This window comes from Polypterus senegalus, chromosome 15 (assembly GCF_016835505.1).
Source record: "Polypterus senegalus isolate Bchr_013 chromosome 15, ASM1683550v1, whole genome shotgun sequence".
Lineage (NCBI taxonomy): Eukaryota > Metazoa > Chordata > Cladistia > Polypteriformes > Polypteridae > Polypterus > Polypterus senegalus.
In genome coordinates, this window is record NC_053168.1 from 117431880 (window position 1) to 117445778 (window position 13899).

The window sequence follows — 13899 nt, forward strand, 5'->3', positions numbered from 1 at the left end:
CAGTTGTGCCCATCTGCAATCTGCTGGGGATGGTAGATTTAGCCGAGGCTTCCTCTCAAAACACTCAGACTCAAGATCTACCACCTTTTTTTGTGCTCTGAGCTCTTCAGCTAAGAGTTCTGGGACACTGGTTTGCCTCCTGGTCCTGGTTCTCAACTAATTGATAAGCCATGCTAATAAATTCAGAGATCGCTGTCTAAGGGATAGGAAATGCTTTGTGTTCCTAAATTGTCTCTTTGCACTTGGACATACTTTGGTGAATCTTTATGCCACAGTTGATGATTGAACATTTGACCAGTTTTCTCAACTTCTTTTGTTTTTGTTTCTCAGTCTTTTATTAATCTCATAATCCTTTTTACATTGTCCGTGCCTTTGGCTGTATAATCCATCCTTAATGGCAGATTACCCCTCCACCTCCGTTTGCCTGGGTGTTTTCTTTTTATTTGGTATTTATACCTTGTTTGTACAGTGCTTCAGAGTACCAGCAAGAAATTATATGCCATCTTTCTGAGTTTTCATCCATTCTTTCACTAATGTCTGTGGGTCTTCCCCCACTGCCAATGGGTCTTTTCACATGGTTATGTCAATACAAGTGAAGTAAATATCAAAGATGCTATGCTACAAGTGGAAAACTGCAAGAACTTCTTTAGATATCACTACAAGATTTGGAAACCTTTATTCATCTTATGCAGGTTTCCCAGGTGTTTTGCCCCTTGACTTGTACTACTTCCACTTTGTTTTTATTTGGAAATTTGTGCAGTATCTTTAGATGTAAAATTGTAAACATGGGAGAAAATCAAAGTTGTGCCTTAAGCAATTTAAAATTCTGTTGAGAATGACCTATATAATTTGAAGTATGTGGTAGTACGTTAGTATTTTTGTGATGCTGGTTTATCAGATTTTTCATTTTTGGTTTCTTTCTAGACTTTGGAGCGTGAACAAGGGCTTGCTTGGGTAAGGAAAGAAAGGCTTCCCTATTTTTTACAAAGTGACTGCTACTTTGAATACAGGTAATTTTTTTGCTACATTTATAAAAGCAAAATTTCTCATATTCATTGTAAAAAGTATGTTAAAGTGCATGCAACAATTTTTTTTACTATCCCTAATTTGACCAAGATAAAATTTTTTTTTCCTATGTGCCCTGTCGAGTTTTTAAAATTTGTACTAACATAAAAAATTACTGGTTGATACATTAAAATCATTGAATGTTTTTACATTCTAGGATTTTTTTTATAGTGATTGCTATGCATGCACATACATACTTTGTAAATGATTTCCAAAAGTAAATGGTGATGAGCTGGACGTTAAAAAATCCACTACCAATATGACCTTTATAACAAGTTTTCTGAATAATAATAATAAAACATTATATTTATATAGCATCTTTCCCATGCTCCAAGTGCATTACAGAAATTTAAAATGAACAACAGGGTATATACAACATTGGGTACAAATATTTGCATAAAACAGTAAATAAACACAGAATACACAATGCTTTGAAATAGAATAAAATACAAAAATCCAGGTTAAAATATAAAAGTACAAAGTACTATAAGGAAACCCTGAACGAATAAAAATGTGTGATACAAATATAAATCATTGTGAGCATCTGGACAGAAGAGAGGGAATGTCATGGTAAATTAAATGCCTTTCTGAATAAATTCATTTTAAGTTTTTTTTTTTTTTTTTTAAGAATTAATTGAGACCGCTGATCTAATTAATTCAGAGAGTTTCTTTTGATGTCTGGGTGCAATAGAGATGAAGGGTCTGTCACCTATAGAGCACAGGTTAGTTTGGGGCACAATGAGATTGCCAAAATTGATGGGCTTTAGTGGGTGGACAGGAGCATAGTAATGGAAAAGGTTACTGATGTAGGCCTGTGCTAGGCCATTCAATTAGAACCATTTCCACATAGATAATAGTTTAATGTGCAAATCCTGTGTGCTTCTTCCTACAGCATTTTTATACAGTATATATTGAATTTCCAAAATGAATTAAAGCTGAATTTTGTCAGGTTTTAGTAGTTTGTGACAGTGTGTAACTTGGTAGAATATTTCAATGGTTATTTAAGAAAAATCAATGCCACCTGCAGCATTTGTTTATGATCCATACCACCTGTTTAAGGCAGTGTTTCATGCAGATAATTTTATTTCCATTGTTAATCAGATTATATGCTAAAAGTATTATTTGGTCTAGCTTTTAGGCTGTTTTGGAAATGTACCTTTGGTTGAAAAAGTCTAGCTTCAGCAGTCCTGGTATGTTTTTCACATTTTACTTTGCTGCAAAGGAAATGTAATAGTAATTGGTACTGATAATTCAAAAAATACCTTGTGTGCCCAACAAAAGAGATGCATTATGTAAGATTAAGCACATTGTATTGCAGAATCCCCGTGATTCTTAAGCAAGAGTAGTAAATGTTAGAATATTGAACTAGTTTGGATGAGAACAGCTCATTCAGTCCAATAAAACTCCTATCAGTTTGATTATCCTAATGTCCCCAAAATAATAATGTATACTTAATAACTGAATCCATGTAACTCTGGTTCTATGCATAAATAATAATGTAATCACTCTATTATAAAAAAAATCTTGGGATGGAGACTAGTGAGGCAAGACATGATCTTCTCAGAAGACAATTTCACATCCCGTGAGAGACATTTTAACGTCACATGAGACAAGGCAGTAAGACATTTAACCTAGCAGTTGTTGAAATGCTTTTGGCAGACACACTTCATGTGCTCCCAGCTGTTAAAACAACAACAAGCAGAGCATGCAGAGCATGCAGCTCACTAGTAGCAGCAGCAGCAAGCCAGAGGATGATCCGACTGCAACTCCTTAGCGTGCGTTCAGCCCCCCCCTTCACAACACAAGCGGCATAGATGCGAAGTAGCAAAAGGACAGAACACGGAGCTTACCAGCAGCAGCAAGCCAGCAGATGATCCGACTGCTTCTCCTTAGCGTTGCGTTTAGCCCACTGAACCAACAACGTGAGCGGCGGAGACACGAATGGCAAAAGGACAGCTGCTGTACAGGCTTTTAAATGATCAATGTGCAGCGTGACAAACAGAACACGCAGCTCGTCAACAGCAGCAGCAAGACAACATGATCCAATGGCATCACTTTAGCGTGTGTTCAGCCGCCCCCTTCACAACGCGAGCAGCATTATATGTCCTGCGAGAAAAAGATTTAACCACACCCGGGGCCGGGAATAAAGGACAAGTATTGTTTTTACAAAAGTTTTAAAGTAAAAGTGAAAATAATGCATATGTAACAATTCACATGAAAATAACAATCTCTTTAAATTGTATATCCGGTGTGACGGGTAGGGGGCGCTGTCGTCCCCTTGAACCCTCAGACCAGACACCAGATAAAAGTCCCAATAATTTTATTTTTACAATAATAAAGTGCACAAAGCACCTCCACTATACTAAAATAAATCAATAATCAATCCCAATAACACAAATCTTCCACACCTCCCAGCAGCTCAGTCACCCTTCCTCCCAACTCGGCCCCCTGCTGCGATTTCCCAGAGTCCTTTTATATTTCTTAACCCGGAAGTGCTTCTGAATCCCCAAGTCCATGTGTTCCCCATTACTTCCTGGACATGTGAAAACTCCTCTTTTTTGTTTAGCCCGGAAGTACTTTTATTTCTTCCGTCCTCGTGACTGGGAAGTACTTCTGGGCTATACGGAAAATACAAGTCTCTGTTCCTCCCTGTAGCATTCCCTAGCGGTCCCCACGGTATCCAGCAGGGCTGTGAAGGAAAACTACAAGGTCCATGATGCCCTGCTGGAATTCGGGGGATCTCCATGTTGCAGGGAGGGCTCCATCTGGCTGTTTGGGGCTATTGGCCGGGATAAACTACCGGCCATACTCCACACCGGTAAAACAAACCCGGGGATGGGCGAGCGAAGTGAACAGGGGGCAGCCCCAAGTGTTTCTACAAAATTTTCCTTTAAACAGATTTTACCTGTGTCTCCATTTACTATTTAGAAACGCATTTTAAAATAACGGCCCAACAATTTTGTGATATGGAAAAAACTATTTCACACAGTATTCCATATAAGGTCTCACAATTGTAATTTGTTGCTTAATATAACAGTTTTTGACTTGTTCTGCATGTATTGTGCTATAAAGCCTAATATTCTGTTAGATTTTTTTTAATTCCTTCTGTACATGGTTTGGCTGTAGATAGTAAACAGTCCCCTACAACTTCTAGGTCCTTCTCATGAAGTGTACTTTAAAATTACAATCCTTCTATATTCTATTATATATTGTACTTAGTTGGCATCATCTGCAACACACACTCTCTCACTCACTGGCCACTTTATTAGGTACACCTTGCTAGTATTGGGCTGGGCGCTGTTTTACCTTCAGAACTACCATAGTTCTTCATGGCATAAATTCAACAAGGTGCTGGAAATCTTTTGGTCCATATTAACATTATAGCATCATGCAGTTGCTACAGACTTGCTGGCTGCACACCCATGATGTGAATCTCCCATTCAACCACATCCCAAGGGTGCTCTACTGGGTTGACATCTGGTGACTGTGGAAGCCATTTGAGCATAGTTAACTCATTGTCATGTTCAAGAAACCAGTTTGAGATGATTGGAGCATTGTCACAAAGCACATTATCCTGCTGAAAGTAGCCATTAGAAGATGGGTATGCTGTGGTCATAAAGGGATGGAGATGGTGTGCAACAATACTCGCATAGGCTGTGGCATTTAAATGATGCTCAGGTGGTACTAAGGGGCCCAAAGTGTCCCAAGAAAATATCCCCCACACCAGTACCACCACCAGTCTGAAGGCAGGATGTATCCATGCTTTCATGTTGTTGGTGCCAAATTCTGACCTTACCTCTGAATGTCACAGCAGAAATCGAGACTCATCAGACCAGGCAATGTTTTTCAGTTTTCTGTTGTCCAATTTTGGTGAGCCCGTGCGAATTGTAGCCTCAGTTGCCTATTCTTAGCTGACAGGAGTAGCACCTCCTTGTTGTCTCCTGCAGCTTTGTTGTATTGTGCATTTAGAGATGCTCTTCTGCATACCTTGGTTGTTATGAGTGGTCATTTGAGTTACTGTTGCCTTTCTGTCAACTTGAGCCAGTGTGGCCATTCTTCTCTGACCTCTGGCATCAACAAAGCCTTTTCGACCAGGGAACTGCCGCTCACTGGATATTTTCCCTTTTTTGGAACATTCTCTATAAATCCTAGAAATGGTTGTTTGTGAAAATCCCAGTAGATCAGCAGTTTCTGAACAATTGTGCTGGCATATGATTGGTTGATTATATTTTTATGTTAATAAGCAGTTAAACAGGTTTACCTAATAAAGTGGCTGGAGAGTGTATATAATACCAGCTTAGTACTACTACCAGTCAAATATTTTAGAACACCTTAGTTTTTCTTCAAATTTAATCAGTTGAAATGCAATGAATGACCTAAAATGGTGGAAAGGTAAGAAGTAAACTGCCAGAGGTTTAAATTTAAAGTTTAAGTTGGCCGAAACTGAAATAAAGGAAATATCAGAATACAGTAAACCCTCGTTTATCGCAGTTAATCCGTTCCAGACTCTACCGCAATAAATGAATTTCCGCGAAGTAGGATTCTTTATTTATAAATCAAATATTTTCGCAGTTAGAGCATAGAAAACCTGTTTATGACCTTCTAAATATGTGTTTTTAACATTATTAGAGCCATCTAGACATGAAATAACACCCTTTAGTCAAAAGTTTAAACTGTGCTCCATGACAAGACAGAGATGACAGTTCCGTTCCACAATTAAAAGAATGCAAATATATCTTTCTCTTCAAAGGAGTGTGCGTCAGGAGCAGAGAATGTCAGAGAGAGACGGAGAGCGAAAAGCAAACAATCAAAAATCAATAGGACTGTTCGGGCTTTTAAGTATGCGAAGCACCGCCGGAGAAAGCAGCTGCAAGGAAGGGAGCAATGTGAAGTTAGTCTTTCAACATTTTTTAGAGGAGCCTCCATATCCCCTAGGCCAGTGTCCGAACAGCCCCTCTGCTCACACCCCCTCTGTCAGGAGCAGAGAATGTCAGAGAGAGTGAGAGAGAGAGAGAAAAAGCAAACAATCAAAAATCAATATGTGCTGTTCGGGCTTTCAAGTATGCGAAGCACCGTGTGAGGAGTTTTATTTAATATGTAATACGTGCTCTGATTGGGTAGCTTCTCAGCCATCCGCCAATAGTGTCCCTTGTATGAAATCAACTGGGCAAACCAACTGAGGAAGCATGTACCATATATTAAAAGACCCATTGTCAGAAATTTGTGAACCAGCGAAAAATCTGTGATATATATTTAGATATGCTTACATTTGAATTCTGCAAAAGAGTGAAGCTGCGAAAGTCGAAGTGCAATATAGCGAGGGATCACTGTATTACAAATGAGCCTTTCTCAGGGAACAACTAATAGGTTACAATGTACAGATGTTCTTCAGCAATTAAAGTAAATTAAGCATTGTAAATTGAAGCAAACAATTTGCACAGTTGTCCCAGCTTCTGTCGATTACTTAAAAATCCTCAGTCTATCTTAAAGCAAAGTTGGAATAGACTGTGTTACTACACCCTCTGAAGTACATTTGGATAATATTCTGGTGATAATGGCAAGAAAACAGCAACTAACAAATGAAATGAGACAGAGCATTATTAACCTTAGAAGTGCAGGCCTTTCATTTAGAGAAATTGCAAGAAAGTGTCAGTGAGTATAGTGTCCCACACAGTCCAAAGGTAATTATAAACTGGAAGTAATTCTAATAGGAAGAGATCTGGGAGGCCTAAAGTCACTACCCAGTCAGAAGGGAAGTTTCTGAAGGTCACCAGCTTGCGTGATAGGTGTCTCACAGCACTGATATTTCTCCCATTGAGGCAAGCAGTGTTTAGTGTATTAGTTATTTTGTTTTGGCTTATTAACTTGGGATAGTATCTTCAAAGTTACTTTGTATATTTGTATTAATACTATTGGTCATTAATTTATGTGAAGTTATAAACCTGACTTGCCATAAATTTCCTGTCCCCCACATTCCATAGTTTAAACTTTGACTCACTTACTCATATGACTGTCCAGTACTTCGGTTCCCCTATTGCTTAAAAGTAATCTTTCATGGCAAAACAGGTCCTGTGTTTTCCAGAATTAGTAATTAATGCCTCATAAACTAATATGTCTCTATCCTATATCAAAATTTGAGCCAATCATTAAACCCTTCTAATCTGTCCAATCTTCAGTTGACTAGGCCATTTTAATAATAATAATTCTTTACATTTATATAGTGCTTTTCTAACTACTCAAAGCGCTTAGCAATTGCAGGTTAAGGTCCTTGCTCAAGGGCCCAACAGAGCAGAGTCCCTTTTGCCATTTACGGGATTCGAACCGGCTACCTTCCGATTGCCAGTGCAGATCTCTATCCTCAAAGCCACCAGTCCGCCTTTTGTTTTGTTATTTTGTTCAAATATGGACAATGACAACTGGTCTCCCAGTTGAGTTAGGAAGACAACGTGCCGTATGAGACTCTATCTCTGCTGGAAACTTGAGTCTTAATCCCCTTAATAATTTGGGTCTGTTGCTATAATTAATTATTTTTCTGGCGATTGGCTTTAAAGTGTCCTCCTTGGGGCTTCTCATCCTGCAGATGGCTTGATATGGTAATTTATATTGCTAGTTAAACAAAATGCCGTGTGTGTCATCAAATGAGATGCAGTAATGTAAGCACAAGCACATTGTATTACAGTATACCCTTGATTATTAAGCAAGATGAATAAATGTTAGAAGGTTACAACAGTTTTATTGAGAACACATATCACCTAGCTCAATACAACTCATAGCAGCCCTTTACCTAATTTACCCAAAATGATACAGAACTGAGTTTTGAAGGTCCCCAACATATCACAATCTGCCGCAGTACTTAATAACCTTTTCAGTGTAAGCATGATTCGGTGTATGAAGAATAACTTTGAAATGTTATTGCAAAATATACCAGACACCTCAATTGTTTAATGATCAGTGCCCCCTGGTTTGGACAGTGTGCACCTCTTACCTTGTACATACATCTGACCTTGTCCCCACCTGTCTCCACCAACCAGGTCTGGAGTCTCTTCTCAGGGCATTTTAGGTGTGCATGCTATCACTCTAAACACTTACAGATTAAGGACCGTCGACACTCTGCTACAATATATGGTAGGTATTTCCTGGTTAAGTTTAACAACCCTAACTTTGTGTTACTCGATTGCTTGGCATCTCCATGTATACGGGCCACCTGGAACTAATCCTTATCTAAGAAAGCCTCTGAAAAGTCCAAAACCACACAGGACATGCAATGTTTCCTCCCATATCTCGGAGATTTATAGGTCATGTTATTTGGAAACTGTAAATTGACTCTGTGAGTGAGAGTACAATGTGAGGGACCATTGCCTTATCCAGTGTACCAAGCTGTAACCCAGGTTCCTTGAAAATCAAGGAACAGGAATATCTGGTACCTTATCATATTCATTGAACACGTTGTTTGTAATAATACATTGGACCTGGAATTACCAATTTTGATGACTGATGGATTTTTTGAATGTTTCAAAATAAGCCAGTTACTTCTATAACTATTTAATTGGATCTTTAGTAGCCAGTTTGTAGTTTCAGTACAATAGTTGTATTTTTTTGAATACTGTATCAATCGATGAGTTTTTTCTTTAGCAATCTGATCAACTCATTAGTTAGTGAAGAAAGTATTGTGTAATACTTCATGGATATCTCCAAGGGGTTTCAAGAGACCTGTTTGCCAGTGTGAAAGTGTGTATTGCACTCAATTTTTAAAATTTTCTTTGTTTTCATGTACCAACTCTCAGCTCGCTGACCACAATTTCGTTTTCTGTCAGTCCTTTTTCAGCACAGCATGTTCAATTTGGAGAGCACACTAAACATGTATGCTGAAGGCCATCATTGCTGGGAAATGGATGGGATAGGAGCAGTGCAGAATGGATCACAGATTTTTTTTATAATCTGGTATATTTTAGATACTCCCCAAAACATTGTTTTGGACTAAATTGTATCTGAAACTGGGCAGATGACTAAAGATTTTTTACACTTAGATTTTTGTAACTGGCTGGCTTACATTTATTTTAAATATAAGCTGAGAATCCAGTGCATGTTTACATTGCAAAAAGACATAGCTATATTAAGCATCACGACAAGGCTGCTGATCTTCTAAAGTCTATCCATTCCACCAGTTTATGGTGACTACGGTTGGAGTCTTGTCCTGCCAGCAACAGACTGACAGCAGGAGAGGATTCTAGTCCAAAGCAATACCTCAATATGTGCGTCTTGGGAACTGCAGGTCTGACATTGTGTTCAGCAATACAGGGGCGCCGCAGGGGACTGTACTTTCTCCGGTCCTGTTCAATCTATATACATCAGACTTCCAATATGACTTGGAGTCCTGCCACATGCAAAAGTTCGCTGATGACACTGCTATTGTGGGCTGCATCAGGATTGGGCAGGAGGAGGAGTACAGGAAGCTAATCAAAAACTTTGTTAAATGGTGTGACTCAAACCACTTACATCTTAACACCAGCAAAACCAAGGAGCTGGTGGTGAATTTTAGGAGGCCCAGGCCCCTCATGGACCCTGTGATCATCAGAGGTGACTGTGTGCAGAGGGTGCAGACCTATAAATATCTGGGAGTGCAGCTGGATGACAAATTGGACTGGACTGCCAATACTGATGCTCTATGTAAAAAAGGTCAGAGCAGACTACTTTTTGAGAAGGTTGGCATCCTTCAACATCTGCAGTAAGATGCTGCAGATGTTCTATCAGACGGTTGTGGCGAGTGCCCTCTTCTACGCGGTGGTGTGCTGGGGTGGCAGCATAAAGATGAAAGACGCCTCACGCCTGGACAAACTTGTTAAGAAGGCAGGCTCTATTGTAGGAGTAAAGTTGGACAGTTTAACATCTGTGGCAGAGCAACGGGCATTAAGCAAACTCCTGTCAATCATGAATAATCCACTGCATCCACTGAACACTGTCATCTCCAGGCAGAGGAGTAGCTTCAGTGACAGACTTTTGTCACTGTCCTGCTCCACTGACAGACTGAGGAGATCGTTCCTCCCCCACACTATGCGACTCTTCAATTCCACCTGGGGGAGTAAATGCTAACATTACTCAAAGTTATTGTCTGCTTTTTTAATTTTTTTTTAATTTTTTCATTTTTATTACTATTTAATTTAATATTGTTTCTTTGTATTAGTATACTGCTGCTGGATTATGTGAATTTCCCCTTGGGATTAATAAAGTATCTATCTATCTATCTATCTATCAATCAGCCCTTGATCAGGAATATCCGAGAAGAAACGGTGCCATCACAGGGAGGACATACAAACTTTACACTGATGTTCACTGGGCAGTGACTTGAACCTAGGTCTCTGGGGATTTCAAACTGCTGTACCACAGACTGCAGTTTAAATGCCTGCTGGCTTGTAAATCACAGTTCTTGAAAATGTTCTGGTTTTTCAGAAAAAAATGTGATTTTCAGAATTATATCTTGCATGAAAATACATTATTTATGGAAGTAAGTTTTTATTTCCTAGAGTATACAGTATATTATGTGTTCTCACAGTGAACAACAGTTACTTTAGACTGTGTGTCTAATCAGTTTCTTCATTAGAAATCAATTGTTTATGGCATATGCCACTTAATTTTCTGATTTGTGCACTTATTATACACTATACTTTTGTCAAAATGTTCCCAGCTTACATTTTACTTTTCTGAGAAAATAAAAACAGATAACTGAAAAGGAGTATGATGCCCTAATAATTAATTTTCTTACTTACTATATTTGTTTTGAACTGTTTTATTAAAGAAGGAAAACACATTTGAAAATGTCACGCATTACCTTTTGTCTACAATGTTACATTGTAGGTCTTTGTTAATTTATGGTTTAAAAAATACAATTGAGACTTAATTTACTAGCATCCCAAGAATTTTAGAAGGCACAAAATAAAGAAATTTATAAACAGATGTGAATAAAATTTATGGTAATTATGAATTAAAGAGAGAAGTGAAATCCTGCTTTGAGACTGTGACCCCTGAATTAGCATCTTGTTCAGTTAACTAAACAACATTCACATCAAGAAATTGGTTGGAATAAAAACATGCAGGCATTGTGGCTACCAAGGACCTGGATTAATCACCTTGTATATGATAGTCTCAAACTCGCTTTATGCAACTCATGGTCATCTGGAATCTTCAGTATCTTGCAGCATTGGGTGCAGGGCAAGAACCACCTTTTGACAGAATACCAGTCCATTGTAGAATTACCTTTGTGTAAAACAAATTTTTAATATACAATATTTGGTTTCATATAGCTTTTGCTAATTTTATATGTTAACATGTAGCATTGAAAGACATTAATAAATTTATTTGGATAGTCTTCAACTAGTAAAATATAAAGTTTAATGGCCATACACTTGCCTCTTTGTATAAGGTAACAAGGCAGTCTGCTTCAGTGCCAAGATTCTTAGGAGTAAAAAAAAAAGAACAAAAGCACCCTGTTGATTCTATTATTCTTTCTTTGAATAGCTGAAGTTTGTAAAGCTGTGTGTTGTGGTTTGTGTATTATCTGAGGCTTGTATTTCTAAAGGTACAGTATATATGAAAGCAAAAGAATAGAAATTAATAGTCTTTTGTAAAATATTTTGTTAGAAACAAAAATGATCATTAGATTGTACTTTTTCAGGCAGTGGAGCTAGATTTGGGCACTGTGAGACTGTCTATTCAAATAAATGGTTTCTTAAACTGGATGGCTAGCTTATGCATTATGTAAGAAGGGATCTATGCATTTTATGATATGTTTACCACTCTCCAACAATCTTTTAAGGGTTGTGCAATTGCACAGATATCATGAACATGTTCAATCTTGCATTTCCTTTGTTTGTTTTGTAACTACATAATTTGTTCTTTGAAAACGGATTAACATGCAGCAGATGTGTGTTTGTATAAGGATAATGTATCAGCTTAGATGTGCAAAATATCAAAAAAATCATGACATAAGGGATGGTTCTTTTCTGGATTTGTCTTTGGCCCTAATAAAGGATGTTAGTAGGCTTTTGTGGCTAGGCTAGTCAATTACCAAGCTGTTGTCCAGTTAAGTGATTTATCTACCAGAGTCATTGTTTGTTACTAAGCAATAAACCATATATTCCACCCACAGAGCTCTGGAATCTGACCAGATTTCTTGTTACCTGGTAACAGTTTCCTCATTACCACTACATAACACCTCTTCAAAGTAGTGTTTATTTTCCTCACTTTCATTTGCTGTAGAATAGGGGTGTGCGATATTGGGGGGGGAAATCTCGATATTTTCTGGGACTTTTCTGTGTTTGCGTGTTTTTTTAAATACTGTTATGGAACGAGCCACGGACACAGACAGGCGGAAATGTTTCAAAGCACCACCACATGTTTATTTACACAATGTTTACAATTAATAAAGTGCACACAACCCCCAAAGTCCAGGCTTCACATTGCCTTTTTCTCTCTTCAGGCCGCCTCCTTGCCTCTCCTCCTGAGTTCTGTCCTTCTCCTCACCATACTCCAGCCTTGAATGAAGGGAGGGTGGCCCCTTTTATAATCACCCGGATGTGCTCCAGGTGTTTCCCGGCAATCTTCCACCGGCACTCTCCAGTGTGGCGGAAGTGCTGAGGTCCAGGGCTCCGTAGGCATGGGGGCACCCCCTGGTAGTGACCACGGGCCCCTACTGGGCTGAGCTTCAAAATTCTCTACCCGTGGTCCCCAAAGTAACCAGGGCGGTCGTCCCCTCGTGGTCTGGAGGAGGCACAAGCCCTCCTCCGGTCCTCCTGGGCTTCCCGGCTGGGTACCACCCCCTGCCACGTGCCACAGTACCCCACCACAAGCTGAGACCCCTAGGGGCCAGCGGCCCATCCCGCGAGGGCAGGTCTTCCATGGCGGGAAGCCGACATACTCCAGGGCCTGGTCCTACAAAATATAACTAGGAACAAGGGGCAGAGACGTTGCCCTGACGCAGCCACTCGGCATGTCCTTGTTTTATACGTGGGCAACGCTCCTCCCTCTAACCGGCACCCCAGCGTTTGCCACCTCGGTCCCCCTTTCGAGACCTCCATGCCCCCCATGTTGGGATGTCGGATGGGACCGCACGCGTCCCCGTCACCTCAGTTGGCTGTGGGGTTTCCCTCTGCCTCCGCAGAGGGCGGCCCTTCTCTGGACGTGAGCACCCAGTATCACGTCCTCCCTTATCGGAGGAACCGGCATTCTTCCCTTGATTCCTCCTTTTCCTCTGGGGCGCAGTGATGGTTTGGGTCTGCCTGTGGCAAAAGCACAGCCCCTGTCCCGTCTGCATCCCTGTAGAACGACGCGAGACCGCCGTTTGCTCGGGGCGTAGGGCGCTAGGACGTGGGGCACATATCCGCCCGGATCCTGCCAGCCCTTTCGCTGTCTCTCCCCTCACCGTGCGCGCAGCACCCGCCGCCGTGTCCACTGTTGGAGAACCCCCTACTTGATTCCTATCATTCAGATCACGGGCCTTTTCGGTGGGATCTCCTTTATGCTGTACGGGGTCGACTCTACTCACCGTCCCCGCCGTGCCGCTCCAGGCAAAGGATCTAGCGTTGTGCCGTTCTGCCGATGTACGCAGCGTCTGTAGTGACGCAACCGCCTTCCCCTCCAGCTTCTGCAACTGTGCACGGAGGGCACTCGGCACCTTTGATAATGGCCCTGCGGGCTGAAGGCACTCCTCTCTCTTGTGCAGGGCCACAGTCAAGCACAGAAAGTCAGTCGGTGATTGACCTACCTGTCTGTCAGTCACATCTCCCAAATGCTTCCTGTGGGGCTATTCGTCCAGCCCAATTGGGTCTCTCCCCGGCACGA

General features: G+C 40.4%; 1 protein-coding gene across 2 annotated transcripts in view; it reads left to right on the forward strand.

Moving 5' to 3' along the window:
* LOC120515665 (regulator of G-protein signaling 22) overlaps positions 1-13899 on the forward strand; it is a 120236-nt gene that overhangs the window by 18181 nt on the left and 88156 nt on the right. For both annotated transcript variants that reach the window (XM_039736877.1, XM_039736878.1), the window contains exon 6: positions 925-1010. In XM_039736877.1, coding sequence (XP_039592811.1) covers positions 925-1010 — 86 coding nt within the window. The remainder of the gene's footprint in view (positions 1-924; positions 1011-13899) is intronic.